At 60.0% G+C, this 20,059-nt stretch overlaps 2 protein-coding genes and 1 long non-coding RNA gene across 3 annotated transcripts; 1 reads left to right on the forward strand and 2 right to left on the reverse strand.

The window, feature by feature from the left end:
• Nucleotides 1-366: 366 nt before the first annotated feature.
• POMGNT1 (protein O-linked mannose N-acetylglucosaminyltransferase 1 (beta 1,2-)) lies at nt 367-13,619 on the reverse strand. Its single transcript, XM_048059197.2, has 22 exons — nt 13,462-13,619; nt 12,914-13,089; nt 11,691-11,799; nt 11,250-11,365; nt 11,006-11,071; nt 10,424-10,537; nt 9,663-9,780; nt 9,273-9,371; nt 8,637-8,764; nt 8,148-8,218; nt 7,806-7,881; nt 6,648-6,731; nt 6,457-6,498; nt 6,183-6,241; nt 5,684-5,756; nt 5,259-5,387; nt 4,809-4,934; nt 4,592-4,656; nt 3,922-3,966; nt 3,618-3,753; nt 3,130-3,239; nt 367-2,981 (listed from the first exon to the last, which is right to left on the reverse strand). The coding sequence occupies exons 2-22, from the start codon at nt 13,022-13,024 to the stop codon at nt 2,879-2,881; spliced, it is 1,980 nt and encodes a 659-aa protein (XP_047915154.1). The 5' UTR covers nt 13,025-13,089; nt 13,462-13,619; the 3' UTR covers nt 367-2,878.
• A 241-nt stretch (nt 13,620-13,860) lies between these two features.
• LURAP1 (leucine rich adaptor protein 1) lies at nt 13,861-18,743 on the forward strand. Its single transcript, XM_048059225.2, has 2 exons — nt 13,861-14,113; nt 16,905-18,743. The coding sequence occupies exons 1-2, from the start codon at nt 13,919-13,921 to the stop codon at nt 17,565-17,567; spliced, it is 858 nt and encodes a 285-aa protein (XP_047915182.1). The 5' UTR covers nt 13,861-13,918; the 3' UTR covers nt 17,568-18,743.
• On the reverse strand, nt 15,799-17,049 carry LOC136791340 (uncharacterized). Its single transcript, XR_010833125.1, has 2 exons — nt 16,911-17,049; nt 15,799-16,163 (listed from the first exon to the last, which is right to left on the reverse strand). It is a non-coding gene; the product is annotated as an uncharacterized lncRNA (long non-coding RNA).
• Nucleotides 18,744-20,059: the final 1,316 nt, after the last annotated feature.

The following is a 20,059-nucleotide window of genomic DNA, read 5'->3' on the forward strand; positions in this document are numbered from 1 at the left end:
ATTAAACTGCAGATAGCGATGATAAAGCTTGAGGAGGAAACAGAGAACCCTGGCAGCCGCCAAGGCTCGGAGGACCTCTGCTGGCACCGGCGCTGCAGGGCAGGTTCCTAGATATTGACCCAGAAGACAACCGGCCACCGGAGCCACCAACCCTCCCTGGCCAGGCTGCTCCTTGGGAAACACACACCCCAAGCAGGATATTTGGGCCAAAAGGCCCCAGGCGCCGGCTTCCAGCTGTGGCAGAGAGCTGCAGGCATTCCCTTTTGCCTCCGTCAGGTGCTGTGGCCCGGAGGACAGCTCTGCCCCGTCCGTGGAGGTGGCCCCACGAGGCACGCAAAGCCCCAGATGAAACACCCGAGCCCCAACAGCTGTGCAATGTTTATTCTTGAAAAAATAATTCGATTCAGAAAGCCCTGGGGATGTCCTCGCCCCCCCCCGCCCAACCACAGCTGCCAAAGGTGAGCCTCGCGTGAGGAAGGGGGACGGAGGGAGAGGAGCCCCCGGCGCGCCCAGCAGCCCGTCACACGCAGAGGGAAGGGATGAGGAGCTCGAAGCCCCGGGGTCGAGTCCTGCCGCTGCCAAGAGCTGCAGTGCCCTGGGCCCTGCAGGACAGGGAGCAGCACGCGGGGCTGAGAGCTCCCGGGGAGCCATTCCCTGCCTGCGGGACCAGCGTCTCCCAGCCTCAGGCTGAGTCCGGCCAGCCAAGAAGGGAAGGGGGCAGTCGGTTAAAGGGAAAAGGGGCCTCGGGAACCGAGATGCCAAGGGAACGGCGTCACAGCGGAGAGCCACCCAGGTTTCTCCAAAGCAGTGCCTGGGAGCAAGTGGCTTTCCCCCTGAGGAAGCTAAGTCCCTTTCCCAGAGCATGTAATGGACGTGTTTCTCGTATTTAACTAAATTATTAAAAAAAAAAAAAGCCCAGCCCCATCCACCACCCATGGGCTGCCCCCCAGAGCACCAGAGAAGGGCAGTGCTGGGGGTGGCAGAGCAAGGAAGGGTTCAGCCTGAGCCCCGGGGCCGGTACCGTAAAGTCTCAAGTGTGCCACCCTGCACCCTCAGGCCACCCCTGCCACCTTCTGCTCCTCTCCTGTGTCTGTCCTGCCTCAGGCAGTGCACACACAGCTGCCCTGTTGGGGCCGGCGCAGGTCACAGTCCCTGGAGTCATGCTAGAGCTGTGCTGTGCCCACACGGGGACCATTTTGGGCAGAGAGGAGCAGATTTGCTGAGTTCACCAATATTTTCCTACCCCTGGCAAGGAAGGAGGAGGTGAACAGAGGATGGCGCCAGAGGAACAAGACAGAAACCTTCCAGGTCTGCCTCCTTGCAGGCTGAGGGCTGCTGGCTCTCCACGCTACTTTCCTGCTACCTTCCCCCAAGCAATAAATAAATAAGTTACCGTAGTGTAGACCCCAGCGGGGGCTGAGGTGTGTGCTCCCAGGGGGCCCCGGCACTCCGTTCACAGTGAGAAAACAGAGGGGACGAGCCCCTGGCCCACAGGGTGCTGCACCCCAGGGCCCAGCCCTCGCATCCCCTCCCTGTGAGCTCAGGGAAGGGGCTGAGCAGCAAATCCAGCCCCTGGCACAGCAGGCGAGCCAGAGCCTCCCTGCACTGAGGGTGGGGGACTGGGGCAGAGAAGTGATCTCCTGCCTCGTGGATGAGACAGGGAGGTGCACAGAGCAGGGGACTAGGGCTGGCCCTATTTTGGGGAGAAAGTTAGTACCAATGGGCTGGGGAGGGGGCCCGGGGTCCATCCTAAGGCACAGGAAGGGGGGCAGGGACCCCCTCCCTCTCCCTCTGCAGAGAGGACGTACCACGCCAGGAGAACCAGGCTGCCCCTCCTGGATTAGCTCGCAGCTTCCCTGCTAGCATCGTACCACAGTAAGGGGGGGATTCAGGGGAACAACTCTCCCTGCCCGTCCTCAGCGAGAGCTGGGGGTACCTGACAGGGAGGAGAGGCAGGGGTACAGTACCACAGGCAAGGACCACGCCACGCCGCAGCATTTCCTCTCTCCAGGAGCGGCTGCTGGAGAGCCCAGGTCCATCCTGCCCCCGCAGCCGGGGGAGTCCCCGCTCGCTGCTCCGGTCTCGCTCTGCAAGGCACTTTCACCCCCAATCCTGCAGCTGGGGGGGGCAGGGCTGCTCCCCACAGAGGAGGTGGGTGAGGGCGGTCTGAGCTGCAGCGCAGAGCAGGGTCCTCCTCCATCCGCAGTCCTCTCCGGCTCCCAGAACTGCAGGGAAAAGACAGGGGCACCCGCCTGTCCTCGTGCTGGGGACAGGGTGCCCCCTGCGTGCCCGCAAGGCCAGCTCCTCCTCGGCATTCCCTTCTGCCCCCAGCAGTCGCTGTGGCCCAGGCAGGGAGAGATGTCCAACCCAGTCTTCAAGGTGCAACCGTTGTGCAGGAGAAAGCAGCTGGAAGGTCCCTTCTTCACCACCGTGCTCACCGCTGGGCAAGAGTTCATAAATAACACCCGGCTGGCAGGCTGCAGCGCTTGTACACGAGCGTGCTGCCTTCTTGGGATCTGGGAGCAAAAATGGGAGCAGAGGCGTTCCTAAAGGCCTCCCGCAGCCCCCAAGTGAGCAGTGCCTTCCTCCGACCTTGCCCAGCCAGGGGGCAATGGGAGCAGCATTAGTAAAGAGTCTGTGTTAAAAAATGTTCCTGGGACGATGGGGGTGGCATGTCTACAGGGAAGGACCCTGCCCCTGCGTGAGGGAGAGGGAGACTGTGACAGGGGGCTGGAGGTAGCCCAAAATCTCGAACTGCAGCCTGAAATGGGAGTCCACGTCCAGCCACCAGCCTCCAAGAGCCGCTGCCAACTCAGTCTCTGCACTGTGGGGGTCTCCGTCCTCTCCTGGTCCCCCCCTCACTTCCCAGCTGCCAGCCTCACGTCTGCTCTGCTGCAGCAACTGCTGGCACTGCCACTGCCCCCTCCTCCTTCGCAGGGGGCTCCATGTAGATCGGCACCACTGAGGAGGGCTTCTTGGACCTGCGGGTGAGAAGGCTGGATGGGAGCTGGCACCAGCAGCGCCAGGAGCTCCCAAAAAGTGAGCTGAGACAGAAGCAGATGGTAGTGTCCTGGGCAGGGGATGGTGCCAGGGGGGAGTTACCCAGGTTGCTGTGTCCCCGATACTCACGAGTAGGGGGAGGCAGGGACCCCCACGACGAGGAAGTGGTTTTTCTTGCGGAAGAGCCGCCACAGCCCCTTGTGGTTCCCGCGGACGTCCAGGTCCCAGATGTGGAGGCACTAGGATGGAGGGGAGGGAAGAAGAAGCATCAGCGCCCACCTCCACCCACCATCAGTAGAGGGTGGGGATCCTGCTTTGGGACAGGGGTCTTGACCAGCACACACAGGTGAGCAAATAAAAACTTCCAGACAAGCTTGGCCGCGGGCTCCCGCACAGGGAGGTCATAAGATTTATCCACAATAAGCCAAGCGCCTGCCTAAAAACGACCCGGTGTCTTCTGTAAACATCAAGAGCTTAAACATCACCCAAGGGCAGCATGAATCCATTTTCTGAGCTGTGTCCATGCCATGGGCAAAAACCGAGGAAAATAGCCAGGTGTTTTCTAGCAATGCCAAGATCAGTGCGGGGGGGGAGGATGTCCTATGCCAGGGCCTCACCTTGGCAAGCTGAGTCCAGGTGGTGAAGTCTGCTTCCTGCTCCATCTTGATGAACATGACATAGACCTTGCCCTCGGTGTCGGGCACAAAGGAGTCCTCACAGGGGTCCTTGCTGTGGTCCAGGACTTCAGCCTCACTGCAGAAACAGAACAGGGAGTGAGAAGATGACCTGCTTCCTCCCTGTTCCACTGCAGGGTGCTTCACACACGGAAGCAGTGGCTGGGGCCACCTCCGCCCTTTCTTCTGTCCTAGTTTGCCCACCTATCGTGCTCCGTAGATTCCCACCCTTCCTGCAGGCACTTACCCCAGGAGCCGATGAATTTCAGTCTCATAGGCATCTTTTCTCAAGCTGTTGAAGACAGAGCACAGGGATCAGGGCAAAGTCAGATAGGTTGATAAGCAAGGACCATCCCCAAGTGATCCAAATTAAAGATTACTCCATTGTAATACTAAAAGGCAAGTTGGAAACAATGGATGGAGAATAGGGACTGCCACACATCCTAGCAGGACGCGGTAGCAAAAATGTGACCTTTCAATGTTTGCCAGGACAGCTTTGAACTGCCTCCACCAAAGCATCCATGTCTTTGGGAGAAAATAAACAGACAACAAAAACAAAACCCACACAGGGCTGACTACTTGCACCTTGATAGGTTTAAGCTTCAAGCCAAGGTACCTGGTCTTCCAAGCTTATCAGTGAAAGGGAGTATAAGGGACAGGTGTCTGTCCCTCACTGTGGCTGGGGTCTCACAAACAAGAAGGAGGGGTGCTTTATGCCCAGGCTGCTTTTGGGATTCCTGGAACATGGCTTAGCTGAACACAACCTCACAAAAAGACTGCAAGGATTCATCCAGAGGTGCCAACGTGCTGGAGGTGATTGATGGTTTTTGTGCCAGAAGGGAAACATCCCCAGCACAAGCAGACAGGATCAGCTCATGCAGCTGTTTCATCCAGACCTTTTTCTGACCAGTACTCACCTCTCCACATTTTTAAGCTGGACATTCGGAACCGTGTTGAACTTGTGCTTTTTGAAATAGGCTTCCTGGTAAAGAGAGAGAGAGGATGGAAAGAAAACAGGGTTCAGCAGGGAGTCAGCAGTACTCGGACGTCACCTCAAGCACACCCACTACTACCTGGAGAGGTGACTGGGGTCAGAGCTCAGCACCAGGACAGGGCCTGGCAGAGGTCACTCACGTGGAAGTAGCCGTTCATGTTGAGCCCCACGATGCCGAAGTGGTAGGAGCGCGAGATGTCCGGGATGATGCACTCCCGGCCCTTCCGCTGCTCAGGCATCCGCATCCACATGTCCCAGTCCCAGAGCTGGGGAAGGGAAACTGCTGCTTACACTCACGTTTGGGGACATCACTCAATAAAATGGCTGTCCTGGGACCCTTCTGGCTGCCCTCACAAGCTCCAGTCCCCACAGCCCAGCTTGCCAGGGCTGTTCCAGCCACATCTGTGGCTGGTTACGTGGTCCTCAAGTTAGTGCCTATCTCAGATCCATCCTGCTTGGGCATCCTTCCCAGGGGAAGCTCAGAAAGAACCAGGGCCCCTCCAAGAACTGAACCGACAGATATCACACAATGATCAGGGACTGATACAAAGACGTAGGTGCAGAAGACAAAGCCCCCCAAGTATACTCACCTTCTCTGGGGTTGGCCACTTTGGCTCCAGCTCATCCTTGTACAGGCTCTTCCGGAGCACCCAGCCCAGGCCCGGCATGGTCTCCACACGGTACAGGAGCGAGGGGTCCTCAGCCGTGTGCTCATAGCCCTGCGATGTTACGGGGAGCATTCAGCACCCTGAATGCATCCCTACCCCTCCAAGGAAGGGGGCAACTTGCCCCATGGAAACACCCAGCACTGGAAGAAGGGGACAGCCACTGGGAAGCACGGGGCAGGGACAGGATGGAAATTTGCAGGGGCACTTCTGAATGGTACAGGGCTGGGGAGACACACACAGGTTGATGGTGCTGGGGGAAACCTGCTTTACAGAGAGCACTCAGCCCCCAGACTTGGGAACAACAAAGGGCACAGCTGTCCCTGCTCCGCCATCTCCCCCCAACCCACCTGGTCATTCCATGCTGAGATGCAGTACAGGCTCTCGTCCTCCTCCAGTAGGTATATTGACTGGCTCAGAAAGCTGAGGAAAGAGTTGCCCAGTCCATGGTCAGAGATCCTTCCCACAGACAAACCGAGGAAAATTCTCGGGAAATGAGCCATCCCCAACCGCTGGGAATGTTTAACCCACCTCTTGGGCTGAGGTGGCTGATGTTGGCATACGTGCATGTGCAAAACAAGTCAGCGGCTCAAAAATAAACAAAACAAACAAAAAAGGACAAAATCTACAAAATCCCAGATGCTGAAGTGACCCTGCACCAAGTCCTAGGGACAGTGAATTCAACAACCAGTCTCTGTGCATGCAGAGCTCAGCTACAGTCGTTGGCTAGGGACTGCTTAGCCCCGGACAGGTGAGCTACATCACGGCAGGGATCTGGCTTCTCCTGAGGCAGCCAGAGAGCTCCAACGAAACGCCCCTGAACAGAATCTCAGTGACCCACAGCTTTACCTGAAGAAGTCAACAGAAATGTCGAGGTCTTCCTCCAGAACCACAGCAAATTTGGCATCCTGTAGGGCAAGGTGAGATGTCAGAAGGATGGAGAGGACCAGGACAGAGCAGACACCAGGCAGTGTCCCCAGTTGTGCTGCTCCCTGCCCCACAGGACCAATTCCAGCTCCTGTGAGGGAGGCTATCACAGACACCACTCTCCCAGGGCAGCTTTGTGCTGCTTCACTCCCAAGGGCGAGCAGCGAGACAGGGCTCAGGCAGAGGTCTCACTTACCGGGAACAGGTTGAAGGTTGCAGTCAGGCTGGCTTTGTAGTGCTGCAAGAACAGACACATCATTGCCTGTGTTAGCATCAACGCCTGGACCACAGGGAGGGGCAGCCTGGCACAGATGTGGGGCTAAGCCTGCCTCCCTCAAATACCATCCCAATAAAAAGCTCCCCTGGGGGCTGGGAAGGGTCTCTCACCTGGGAAACTCTGGCATTTTTAATGCTGATGGGAGTGTGCTGGATTCCTGAGAGGCCAAACAGCTCCACAACATCCATTGGCTCCTGCAATGGGAATGTACAGAGCCTGTCAAACATGTGGGTTTAGACACACTCTCCCCACTCTCTGCCACAGTGTCAGCTCCCTGGAACAACAGCAGCATGCCCATCTCCTCTGTGTAGTTGTCCTCCTGGGGAACTCTGAGGCTCCAACTGCTGCTGTGCTAAGGACTCCACTGCAAGAAACTCACCAAACCTTCTTGGTCCTTCAGCCCCTAAGTATCACTAACCAATGCCATAAGTTTTTGTTAGACCCGCTACTTTAAATACCCAAACTTACACCCAAAGAATATCTAAGAGGCCCCAAGTTTCTAGTCCCCCATGGACAGCGCAGATATAAAACAGGTACGTCCAGGAACACCTTCCAGCTGCTTAGTAGCAAGACCACAACCAACTCCACTTCCTCCCACAGCTGACAAGAAGGACCTCTCGGTCCAAACACATTCTCACTGGGGGCAGAAGTAACCCGTATTTGGGCTGAAATACCTCTGCTCCTAGAAGGCGCCACCACAACCTTCGCCATCTTCCTGGTATCCACCACGGCAGCCCGAGCATCCGAGCTGCCCCCTCGCAGCAGAGGGATACTGCTCCAGTTGCCATGGCAATGGTTACTGCTATCTTTAACCACTCTGATGCACTGCAGTAACAGCCTGCACAAACACACCAGCTGCCCCAGCCCCACAGCCTGGCAGCGCCGGGAGAACTGCTCTGGGCAACTGGGAGCACATCCTGCTGCCACAGAGCCAGGGCTTGCTATGGGACTCTCCGGTGCATTACAAGGTTGAGCCGATGGGAAAGTCTTTGAACTCTCAAGAAACAGCTCTCCTCTACCAAGCCACAGCTTTCAGTGGCTTTTTTTCCAAGCCACTGTTTTCACACCCTTGTGAAAACAGACTTTTTTTTAGGGTTCCATGCCTCCAGACTTTGCAAAGAAGCAGATGAGGAGCACCCTCACCGATAGCAGGAGGAAGGGTGAAGGGGCTCATAGCCTGCCACCCACCAAGGACTAGGGCAGCACCGCATCCCCTCGGCTGGGGGACCAAGGACCTGTTTACAGGGACCCCCCAGGAGCATTCTCACCTCATAGTACCCATCAATGAAGACCATGATCATCCGAGGATTGACACCCTGAGCCGACAGCAAGGAGCGCAGCATCCTGGGGAGAAACCGAGGGGCCTGAGCACAGCACAGTCCCAGTGGGTCCAGGCTACTCCGCGGAGGGGTAGGGATTCCTTGGGGTGAGGAATGGGGTCAGGGTGAGGGAACAGGGCACAGGACCCAAAGGCTCTCCCCTTTCCCATGGCCAAGGACCCTGTGATCTGTCCCAGAAGCCGTGCCCACGTTGTTTGAGCAGCAAGGGGGCTTAACCGTGCCTGACCTCGTGGCAAAGAGCAGGCAAGTCGCACCCCCTGGAGCGGTTACCTGTACAGGTAGTTGGGGCGGTTCCCTGCAATAACAGCTACAGGCACGTCGAAGACCCTGTTGTCTTTGAGCTGGAAGAGAAAAAATGTGAGTGCGGCTGGGTGATGCCGTGCCACCGACAGCAGGATCCAAGAGGCAGGGACCTGCCCGCTGTTAAACCCAGCACCAGCCACCCAGGAAATGGTCTGCTCAGCGCTGCTGGAGATCCTGCCAGCTTCTTCCCTTCATCCCACCTCAGATCCTGCTCCCAAATCCCAGCCTGCATCCACCTGGAGACTTCTGTTCAAACCTGCCAGTGCTGTACTAAGGACAGCCCCTTCCCCATGACCCCAGCATCTTCTTCCTACATTGCCAGGGGCTAACGGCTTGCCCAAGGGCAGTCATCACCACTCAGCTGCTGTGTAGGGACAAGGCTCTACATCTGAGCTGCCCGTGGTCCTGCCTAGCCCTCCCTCCTGGAGCCTTCCTGACACTCTGCCCCGTACTCACAGGATCAGGGTTGAACTCAATGGGCGTGGGGTCTTTGCAGCTGCAGACGCTGCCGTAACCTTCCACTTTGCTGCAGAACCTCCTCCGGCGGCGGTTCAGCTCCGTGTCAGGCCAGTGGCACTCAGCATCTGGAGGCACCAAGGAGAAAAAAGGATTCCTCACCCCCACGGCCTCACCTTGTGTACTCCAGGCTGCCACACGGATGGCTTGCCCTGGGCTCAGCTATCACCAAACCAGTGCTTGCTGCTGTGAACGAGCATCACTGCAGGATACAGCATACAGGAGCCATTTGGAAACCGTTCCCGTTGCATGGCCTCTCTGAGGCAGCAACAGGCCTTGTTTGAGGCCAACAGTCAGAAAAGACTGGATCAGGCCTAGTTTGGAGATGTGACAAGTGGCCACAACATGTACCAGACCCTCACCCTCACCTTTCTTTATGACCACACCTGGAATAGCCATGGAAGCACGAAGAAGGGAAGCTGGTGCCATTATAAGTCACCATCCCATGTCAAACAGCCTTAAAGCCATTCTGGGATGTTGCTAACACACCCACGGCTCTGACTTGAAAACACCAAGAACGTGGGTAGACGTCCTCCAGAGAAACCCAGCACCGCAGAGCAGATTTTATTTTCCTACCTTCCACAGATGTCAGATGGACTTCTGTCTTCAGCAACACAGGGTCGCCCCATGTCGAGAGGGCAGGTGACTTGGCGTGCTTCTCCCCGTACACTTCCCCTGGAGCAGGGACACGGGGTCAGGACAGTCTTGAAGAGCCAATCCCCATCACGTCAAGGCACGAGCAGAGCTGCAGCTCAGGGTGGTGACTTAGCATCCTGCCCTTGGCCTTTGGGGAGCTGGTAAAGGGAAATGCTCTGCCTCTGCCCCCTCCCTCACCCCCAGAAATGGAGCTACCTATTCTCTGTGACTTGTTGTCTGCTCATAGAGCATTTTGGGGATGGGCTGGGTTTGTCTTCACCTATTAAGGAGCTAGGAACACTCTCCTGGCTAAGCGTTAATCTCTCTTACCTCCCTTCTTCCCCACAAACGTCCACATGTCTCTCCAGCTCAGGAACGGCGCAACTTGGCTCCCCAGGCTTTTCAGGACATTCTTGGCTGTGTCCTTGAGGTGAAAGGAGCCTTCATCCTGGAAGCAAACACAACCCTGCAGCTGAGGTCTGCCTACCAAAGAGTCTCCCATCAATACCAAAGAGATACAGGGCCCATTCCTACCCTTGAACCAGCTGAGCCAGAGAAATTCAAAAGCAGGTTCCCAAGATCTCCACACCACTAAACCTGCTGGTTGTTTCACCATGACCTACGGGCAGGTCAGAGGAGTCAGACTCCTGTTTCCTCGAGACCACACTGTTCTCAAGCAGGGACAGCGTCTACCAACACTTCACACATCTGAACCTGCCACCTTAAAGCACAGTGGTGCTCACAGAGTAGCCCCAGAGCCAGCACAGTCCACTCCCACCTCAACAGCCTGGAACTGGCACAGAACACCACCCAGAAAGGTCCCCCTACATCCTTATACTTCTTCACATTCATTCTCCACCTTGCTTACATCTGCAAGTTCTGGTACACTCTCTTTTTGCCCTCCAGCCTTACTGGGCACACAGCAGTAACCAGGGAGAGTGAGAGGATGAGGGAGGTGGTCCAACCAGGGAGACACAGCACAGCTGGGAATGTGACATTTAGCTCTGGGAGCGCCCAGTGACATTCAAGAGTCCAGCTTGAGGGTGTCCTGATTCGAGGTGACATTTTGTTCTGACACTAATGTCACCTACCTTAATGGTGAAGATCAGGATTCGGCCCCGGGCAACCATATTGAGGAAGAGTACCATGGCTTCGTCTTCATGAGGAGAGTAGGTGTCAAAGACCCTCTTGGCCATCACGTGACCCTGTTGGCATTCAAACACAAGATGCATCTTAAGTTTTATATAATCAGGACAGGTGGGAATATGGAAATCTGCCCTGGAAGTCTCAGATCCAGAGCAACACGATGAGTTCATTTTTTGGTGGGCTAAGGAGCAAGTCCCCAGGCAAACTCTGCCTTTTTGTAGCACACAAAGTGCTGAGGGGCAGCTTCAGTCAACCCCATGACTCCTCTTCTTCCTGCTCCCCAGTGACATCCCCGTTGCGGTTCACATTTCTCCCGGTCTAAACCGCCTAGGAAACCAGTCAAAGCCTTTCTCTGAGCTAGACAAGCACAGGAGAAACACCGTGTTGTACTCTGGCATCTGGAGGCAAACTCGTATTCAGAGACCTCTCTCCTGGCTGCCCGTCTCCTCACACACCCAACAGTTAGACAGGAAGGACACACGCAGCTCGTGGACAAAGCCACAGGCAGGCACGCAGGGATGCTTTACCGTAGCCTGGTTTAAGACGATGACGTGGATCCCTCTTCCCTGCTCACGAGCCTCATCTTCCAGGACCTGCGGGTGGAGAAACGATGAGAACCAGAAGCCAGCACCCCGTATCCCCTGCCCATTCGGCACAGCAGGGCCCCCAAACAAAGGGCAGGTCTCTCTCTGTGACTTCTGGTCAGTCACGGAAGTGCTCTCACTGCCTGGGGTCACAGCGCCACCCGTTCAGCCCCATCCTCCCACTTACCGTCGTTCCATCCACAGCCACGTAGACCTTTGACCTGCTGGAGTACACCTCGACATCCAAGACCTTCTTGTTGCTCACAGGGTGCCTAGGGACCTCCACGTTCAGCAGATCATCATCTACGGGGGAAGAAAGCCCAGGCTCAACCAGCCCCAGCACCCCTGGCTTGTCCCTGCTCCGCCCTAGCCCAGCCAAACCCCCAGGCACCCCAGGCCCCCAAGCCACAGGTCAGAAGCTAAGGGGAAAGCAAGTGAAGGAAATCCAATAGAGCAACAGGTCTGACCCCTTGCAGACCTCTGCGGCCAAACGTGTTGAAGTAGACAGACCAGGAACGGAAACATCCTTTTCTATTTTTTGTTAAACCCACAGGCACAGACCTCTTCCTCATGCTGTAGTTGGCCACAAGTTTCCCCAGACTTCAAGAAATTACTTCCTGCCCCTCACCGTAATCCTGTGCAGACTCCTCCTCCTCCTCATAAGCAGCTCTCCGGGTGTCCAAGATCAGTTTGATGTTCACGATCACAGTTACAAGCAGGAAGAGGACAGCTCCTGTCTGCAATGCAGGGTGCTCTGTGTTAGCAGCTTGTAACAACCCCAAGAGCGGGCCACCTCCCTGGCAGAGTCTGCAGGGCACCCTGAGGAGATCTGCCAAGGGATCTTCAGTACCATTGCCCCCATTCTTCTTTTTCAGACACAGAGCAAAGCAGAAACTATTCCACACCCAAAGGACCATTTTTTGAGACAGGAAGACTTGGAACACGAACATCCAGTGGTGGGAAATGATCAACCTGCAAGGGGGAAGCTGCAAGATCCCAAGAGGATGGCAGCACTGCCTGGGATGCAGGACAACCTGGGTTTGAAGGCAAGGCCTCAGCTGACACCTTGACACCTAACACTGCCACAGAGTTGCCAGCAGCGCCTGCCTGAAAGATCGGGCCTGATCCCAAGGCCCCCAAGCAGTCTCCTTCCCCAGGGAGCCCTCGTGAGCCTTCATCCCCCCAGGCAAGCACAAAACCTTCTCCTTCCCTCAGTCACTGACTGCCATATTTCACCAGGCTCCGCTCACTGTGGGAACAGCTCCTTTTGTGCAGCCCCATGGGCAAACCCTCCCCATCCTTATACCCCCAGATGTCCCCTGGGATGGCAGCTCAACAACAGATTAGCAGTTTTATGGTACAGACAAGCAGGTCTGTGGCTTTCCTAAACACCAGCTGCCTCTAGGGCATGAGATCCTGTTACTCAGTCCTATTTTCTGTCTGCCTGTTGCACCTTATACCAGGCTTGGTTTGCAAATCACCTGGCAGGAATGGTTTCCCACTGCGGGCAGAGCCCTACTGCACTCAGTACACGTACAGAACCAGGAGGGAAGGAATCACTCAAGTCACATTTTTTTTTTACTAAGAGTCTCCCAAGGAAGCCCGAACAGCTGTATCTTCTGCCGTAGCCACTTAATGGTCCATTTGCAGCTGGCAGGAGCTGCTAGACACAGCAGACCCCTCCATGCAGGAGCACAAAGCCACTGGGGTGGATTTTCTAGGAACAGGTTCGGCTTCCCCAGCATGTTAGGTTACCCAGGCCTCCTGGCAGCCCCCCCCCACCCATGCAGCTGCCCCATAACCCTGCAAACCCCGCAGATTGACCTCCCTAATCCACCGTGGGCGACTCACCTGGCACAGCTTCCTCAGCGCCCGCTGGTTCATGAGCTTGTACTTCCAGGCCAAGTACCAGCTCCGCTTCTTGTGGGGCTTGAGCACGGCGTTGGGCTTCCACTCCTCCATAGTCGCGGGGGCAGGGACGAGGGTCAGGATGCGCTCGCCTCCTCTCGAGGGTCCATCGGGGCTCCCTGCGGGGACGGGGTGGGCACAGGTTGAGACTCAAATCCCCTCCCCAGCAAAGCCAGAGCCTGCCAGCTGCGGGTGAGGGCACTGTACGGGGAGCAAGGAGAAACCCCCCGACCCCAGGGGCTCCTGAGGGCCCTGCCCCGAGCCAGCCCACCCCGGCGCTGAGGGGCGGCGGCCCCAAACCCCTCCCCGGTGCTGAGGGAAGGCCCCAAAGTCCCCGTGGTGCTGAGGGGGGACAAGGCCCGGCCGGGCCGAGGCCTCCCCGGGGAGGCCCGGAGGAGGCCGCAGGAGGCGTGAGGCGGGCCCGGAGCCGCCCGGTGCCCGGTTGCGGGGTGCGTGAGGGCACCACAAGGCCGCGTCCCGGCGCTACTCACGGCGAGCCGGGGGCCGGGCCCGCTCCGCGCCCCGCTGGGCGCCGCCGCCGCCCCCTCAGCACCGGCGGGGCCGCGCCGCTTCCGGCGCCGCAGAGCGCCGCGAGACGACCGGGCGGGGGGGGGGGCGTGGCCTCGCTTAGCCCCGCCCACCGCGCCGCGAGGGGGCGTGGCTTCGGCGGCGGGGGAGAGCGGTTGCGGCGGAGGGCTGCGGGGCTGCGGCGGAGGGGGCGTGGCTTGTGGGGAGGGGGCGTGGCTTGTGGGGAGGGGGCGTGGCTTGTGGGGAGGGGGCGTGGCTTTGGGGAGGGGGCGTGGTTTGGGGAAAGGGGGCGTGGTTTGGGGAAAGGGGGCGTGGTTTGGGGAAAGGGGGCGTGGTTTGGGGAAAGGGGGCGTGGCTTGCGGAAAGGGGGCGTGGCCTCGGTGACAGCGCCGCCCGGTGCCGCCGCCCGGTGCCGGCCGCATGGAGGGCGGCGGGGAGGCGCTGCCCGCGGACCTGCGGGAGCTGGCCGGCAAGCTGGGCCGGCGGCCGCCCGCCGGGCTGCTGCGGGGGCTGCGGGCTGAGCCCCTCCCGGTGCCGCTCCCGGTGCTCCCGGTGCCCGTTCGCGGTGCCCGCCCGCCGCTCGCCGACCGCCTCCGCGCGCTCCGCTTGGAGCTGGTGAGTGCCGGCACCGGCGGGCGGAGGGGAGCGCGGGGCGGGGGAGCTGCGGGTTACCGGGCTAGCGGTGCTGCTGAGCCCGCCCCGGTTGCCCCGGGGGTGGCGGCGGGCACGGGCAGCTCCTCGGCATCACCCCGCCGGCACCGGGGGGAGCCGCTGGGCTCGGGGAACGGGGCGGGGTTGGGCGCCGGGGGCGCTCCCACGCACGGGAGCGGCGTTTACACAGGGAAAAGGGGCCGAAGGGTGCCCCCGGCACCGGCTGCACCGGCCGTACCGGCGGCTCAGCCCCGCCGGCGGAGCGGCGGTGAGGCCTGGGAGGCCGAACCGGGCGGCCCCGGTGCCCCTTGGCTGCGTGGTTGTACTCTGAGCCCGGGGGGAAGGTCCAGAGCCCGGCTGCTGGGAGGAGGAGGAAGAGGAGGAGGAGGAGGAGGAGGAGGAGGATGAAGGCTGCCTTACCCCCCGCGACACCCTCAGGGCCCCGCTTTGGGCCATGTTTTATAACCCCCGGCCCTCAGCACCGAGCTCGGGGCTTTCCTCCCCCTGCCCCGGCCCTTCCCATCCCCACCCCACGCAGCGGGGCCGGCGGCGGTGGCCCCAAACCGGGGGGCAGCCGGGGTCCGGGGGGGGGGGGGGTCCCCATCGCCCCCAGCCCCCAGGCAGGACCCCAAATGTCCCCCCGTGGGCACAGCACCACGCCTGGCCCCCACGCCGCAGCCGTGCTGGGAGGAGAGGCTTGCCCGGCGTGGGCGGCGCGGGGAGGAGGCAGCGAATTCCCACATTTTCCCGACCCGAAGGGGATATTTTATCCCCAGGGGCACGATCCTGCCTGTGGGAGGGAGGGGGAGCGGGTTTGGGGGCGAGGAGCGCATCCTGCCCTGGTGCTGGGCTGCCCTTTAATGCCCTTGGGGACGGAGGGGACAGGGCAGAGGTGGCGCTTGTCAGGGTGGAAATCCTACTTGCAGCTTTGTCCCCAGCCCCTTAGGCCAATTTCCTCCCTTTGCCCCAAATCTGTCAGTCCTGGAGGGAGAAAAAACCAACGCGTGGATGCTGGGGAGGGACGAAGGACCGTGACCCTATAGGGGCGGGCTGTGCTGGGGTCACTGCCCCCTTTTAGGAGGGGACATTTCAGGAGGATGGGATGGTTGTGGGGGTGGACAGTGTGCTGGGGGAAACTGAGGCACGTCCCGGAGCAGGTTGTCCGGTGTCCCCCAGTGCCATGCCACGCACCGGGCACCGCGGTCACCTTGCTCCCCGCTGGCTGCTGCTGCCACTTGCAGGGACAGGGACATAAAGGGCAGCTGGCTTCTTGTAGGATCTTGTAGGATCTCGGTGTCCTTCCACGCCGCCCTCACCTGGATGCTTACAGGGGTGAAGCGGCGGGGCTCAGGCTGGCCCGAAATCGCAGCAGATCAGCCAAAGAAACCGAATCTGGGGAGCATCCCTCATCGGGATCCCATCCCTTAATTTGGGGCAGCTTCTGACCTCAGGGCCCCGCTCCCCCCTCGCCTCTCCGCCCGCCACAGCTGGATGTGGTGGAGAAAAACGCAGTTTCTCCAGGCCTGGGGAGGATGTCAGGAGCTCCCAGGCTGCCTCGTCCAGCGTGTCCTCCGTGCCAAGGCCAGATGCTTTCGGAGCGTGCGGAAAAGTCCGTCGGAGGCGGTTTGTGAAATAACTTGCCTAGAAAGGAAGTTTCTGCAGTTCACAGCTGGCTCCTGCCCCAGTCTGGGCTGGCTGCAGCTCTCTCATCCCCTCGCAATTTATTTATTTGTTTTTTTTTTTAAATCCAGCCTGATGGCTTTGGGGAGGGGCAGGGGGTTGGTGTCGGGTCGCTATAAGCGTTTGCCCGTTTTCTTTGCATCTTCTGAGCTGCGAGGCGTCACCTCCGTCCGGAGCTTTCCCAGGCTCCTTCCTCTGGCGGCTTTGTCCCGGTGCCAGCCGTGGGACCGGAGATGGGGCTCCCCAGAGACCCGCGGGGCACGCTCAGGGCAGCTTTTCCCTCGGCTGAGGACGTGGCTGCGTTTCACCAGCTCCCAGCCCAGCTGGGATTTGCCTTTGGAGATGCATTGCTCACATTATCCCAGCTCTCAGCCCTCGTCTCCCCTCGCACCAGCTGCCCCTACCTGGCTCGCCGTGGGTTTCTCTCCCTCTCCCCCCCCCCTGCCTTTTTATTCCCTTTCCTGGCAAAATATTTCCGCCCGGCGCAGGGGAAATCCAGTGGCTTTCGGCGGCGAGTATCATACGGCCAGGAATGTCTTGGCACGCCGGGCTTCCCGTTAGGAAACCAGATGTTCCTGCAGGAGCTGCAGCTCTGCGGAGAGCTTTCCCCGACCCCGCAGGGGCAGGGGGCAGCCAAGCCAGGGTGGGATCGGTGATAGGGACCCCATAACCCCATGATACCCCCACCATGGCTCCAGGCCGGGCGCAAACAAGGGCCAGGATGGATGCCTTGTGTCTGATTTTTCTTACGTCTCAAAAAAGGTGATGTTTGACTGGGATTTTTGGGTGGGATTTGGGTTTCGGTGCGTTCAGGGGATGCTCTGGGCTCAGATCTGGACCCCCTGTGCCCGCAGTTATTTGCTTGCCCCCATCCCCACGGGGGTGCTTGTGTATGGGGACGGCTGCGTGGGTGCCATAAGTTGTTGGTCCCTGATGATGGGGTCTCAAGCAGGACCACGGGGCTGGGATTTGGGGCCGTAGGTCTCTTGGGGGGCGGGGGATGGAGGGAGGGCGAAGCGTGCCGCGCCCCCCACTGAGCCGTGCTCTCCGTCTCCCCCCCCCCTCCCCAACCCAGGCCTACCTGCGGGCGGTGGACGTGAAGATCCTGCAGCAGCTGGTGCTGGTGAACGAGGGCATCGAGGCGGTGAAATGGCTGCTGGAGGAGCGGAGCGCGCTGCCCAGCCGCGGCAGCAGCCTGGCCAGCAGCCAGTACAGCCTGGCGGGCAGCCAGGCGGCCTCGCGGCGGGGCAGCTGGGACAGCCTGCAGGACCCCCCCGACAAGCTGGACAGCATCTCGGTCGGCAGCTACCTGGACACGCTGGCTGACGACATGGACGAGTACTCCCAAAACGCCGCCGAGCCTCCCGCGAGAGCCCTGGGCAGGGCCGAGCAGGACTGGGGCAGGATGGACCCCGAGAGGGGCCTTGGGAAGCTGGAGAAGGGCAAAGCGGAGCACGAGTGGCCCCCCGCAGACCTCGCCCCGGACCAGCAGCGGTTTGCCAAGGAGCCCCAGGTGGCCAACGGCTACCTGGGCAAGCAGCCCGGCTCTTTGGAACCGGGCAAAGACCCCAAAGTGCCAGCGGGGGCCGGGGAAAGGATGGGGAAGGGGAACCCAAGCGGGAAGGCTCGGAAAGCCGAGGCTGACTCGGAGAACTGCAAACTCACCAGCAAACTGCACGCGGAGTACGACGCCCACTGGCGCTGGCTCCAGTCCCAGGACGACGTGACGTTCTTGTAGCCCCTTTGCTGGTCCTCACGCCCCCGGCCCGGCTCCCCTCATTGCCTGCTCTGCTTCGTTCGGCCCCGCTTGGGAGCGTGGTTTGGCTGGGAGGGGGTCAGGGTGGTTGGGTCGTGTCCCCTTGTCCCTCTGAGCCCCCCGCCAGGGAACGCAGCCCGGAGGGGCTGGGTGAGGGCTGCCCGCCCCGTGGGCAGTTGGTGGGAGAGGCAGGGTGAGGTGGGGCCCCCTAAATTTAATCCTTTGCTCTGGGGTGAGCTGAGCACCCCCGTTGGGCCTGCTTGTCTCCATCGCCCTCTTCAAGGCCAGCGCCCCTCAAGGGTAGGTCTGACCTGGAGGACCTGGGGCCGCGGCACGTGGTCGATGCCAAAATCCCCTTCCCTGAAGGGGCAGGTGGTTTCGGTGACCTGCAACGTGGTGGGGTGGGCACCGTGGCTGCTCCGTGGGGCTTTCTTGGTGCCCTGCGGAGGAGGGATTTCGGCACAGATCTCCCTTCCCCGCGTGCCCGCAGAAGGGCAGAGCAAAGTGGGAGTTTCCTGACGTGTTTCGAGGCTCCTCCGCCAGCGTGGATTTGCAGTGACCCTGCCCCAGAGATGTCCTCTGTGCCCCGAGAGCCTTGGCTTCTTCCCGTGCCTTTCACTGCCCGCCCGCTATGCCCCCCAGCACCCCCGGCTTGCAGAGCATGGCTTGTGCTGGAGCTGTGCTGCCTCGGGCAGGATCTGCTCCCTCCAGCAGATGATGCGGGGAAGGACCTCGGCATCCCACAGCCTCAAGGAGGGTGCTCTCCCACGCGCAGGGAACGAGCCTGGAAGGTGCTGGCCCCAGCTGGGTGCTGCAACAGCCGCCTGCTTGCCTCGGCACAGGTTTTCCCCTCCGTCTGTGAGCTGAATGCTGCCTCTGTCCTTGTTGGGGTGGTGGGAGTTGGTTCAACTTCTCCTGAAACAGCTGGGAAGCCGAGAGAGAGGGAAGACCTTTCTGGAGCAAAGACCTTTCTCGTGGCTTTCCCGCATAGCCACCGCGTCCCCCAAGGCTGGCGTCCCCAGCTTTCCCTCAAGCTCTGCATGCCGTGAACCCGCTGGGGGTCCCTGGGTGGGTGGGGGGAACCTAAAGTCCTCCGGCATTGCTGAAACCGCTGTTGACAAAAATAGCTGGCTTAATAAATGGTTGTGTTTCTCCAAAGCCACGCTGTCGGTGCTTTGGGGAGCTCGCAGAGGTGTCGGGGGGAGGCTCCTACCCCTGCCTGAAATGCCCTGGGGCCAGCTTCCCTGTCCCTGCTACCCACAGCCCCCAAAATTGGATATCCCCCAAATCCAGACCTCGGAGGTGGAGATGGGGGAATGTCCCATCACATCCCCAAACCTCCCTGGGGAAATGCCCCCCCCGGGGGATGTCTGTCTGGCTGCCAGGTGGGTGTCTGGGGGCTGCAGAGCACCCGTGGGTGGGTGCAGGCTCTGTCACGGGGCGGTTTGGCGCTGGGACCCGGCAGGAAAACAAGCAGATAAAGCAGCCGGGCAGGAGCTGAGCCAGTGCCAGAAAACGCCCACCTCTGGTATAACACCACCAGCGAGCCAATTCTTTCTTTTTAGATATACACAGAGATTAGGCTGCCTTAACGAGGCAGTAAAACGCTTTAATAACTAGCGAGGAGAGCTGTTAAAAAGTCCCACGGGCTTTCCCCTCCCTGCGTGCCCCGAAAAGGGCCCATCCCCTAAGTGCTGCGGCCATTTAATAATTCATATCAACCCTTGTGAGGAAATCACCTTTTCCCGGGGAGGGAAGAGCCCGGAGCTGGGTCCCACGGTCAGAGGGGTGGCATCCCGTGTGGCCGTGATCTGGGGAGGTGGTGAAAGGGAGCTGGGGGACCCCAGGCTTGATGCCGCACCCCAATGTCCCGGTGCGTGTTGCAGCAGGATGCTCCCTGCTGTCCCTTGCACTGGTGCAGGGCCGAGTTGCTCCAGGAGCAGATGCTGGGAGGAAAACACTGCGATTTGGCGCTGCTCAAAAATGCACCCGAGCCGGCTCTGTGCCGCGCGCGAGCACCAGCTTGTCCCGCACCTCCCCGCCACCGCCCTGCCTCCGGCACCAGCTTGGGGATGTAGAGATAAGAAGGTCTAGACAAAAGTGAGTCCAAACGGGCTGGCAGAACCCTGCTTTCTGCTGCCTTTGTGCTTTGTGGGGTGACCCAGGCACCCCGCTGTGCTCAGTGCCAGGTGGGTGCACCCGTGGCGCTGGCTGCGCTCCCTTATCTCCGTCTCTCCTCCCCGAACCCATCTGCCTCTGCTCGTGAGGCTGCGCTGCAAACAAACAGCGTGGGACCTCGGCGGAGGCTCCTCGGCATCTCAAAAATCCCTTCTGGCCCCCGCAGCAAATGCTCTGCCCATGCATCACAGCTCCCGTCCCTCCCCGCCGGTGTAACCCTTGGCGGGGAGCTGCGGCGCCGCTGCGCTTTGGCAGCAGGGGTGGTCTCCTGGGGAGGCTGAAATGTTGGCGCTGGT

This window comes from Anser cygnoides, chromosome 8 (assembly GCF_040182565.1).
Source record: "Anser cygnoides isolate HZ-2024a breed goose chromosome 8, Taihu_goose_T2T_genome, whole genome shotgun sequence".
Lineage (NCBI taxonomy): Eukaryota > Metazoa > Chordata > Aves > Anseriformes > Anatidae > Anser > Anser cygnoides.

What these genes read in the sequence shown, in the direction of transcription:
- LURAP1 (XM_048059225.2), top strand. Translation starts at nt 13,919, where the DNA reads ATGGAGGGCGGCGGGGAGGCGCTGCCCGCGGACCTGCGGGAGCTGGCC. An exon ending in GCGCGCTCCGCTTGGAGCTG is followed by an intron (nt 14,114 to 16,904) that starts GTGAGTGCCGGC and finishes TCCCCAACCCAG; the next exon opens with GCCTACCTGCGGGCGGTGGA.
- POMGNT1 (XM_048059197.2), bottom strand. Translation starts at nt 13,024, where the DNA reads ATGGAGGAGTGGAAGCCCAACGCCGTGCTCAAGCCCCACAAGAAGCGG. An exon ending in CCTGGACTCAGCTTGCCAAG is followed by an intron (nt 3,240 to 3,617) that starts GTGAGGCCCTGG and finishes CCTCCATCCTAG; the next exon opens with TGCCTCCACATCTGGGACCT. An exon ending in GTCCCTGCCTCCCCCTACTC is followed by an intron (nt 2,982 to 3,129) that starts GTGAGTATCGGG and finishes TCTCACCCGCAG; the next exon opens with GTCCAAGAAGCCCTCCTCAG.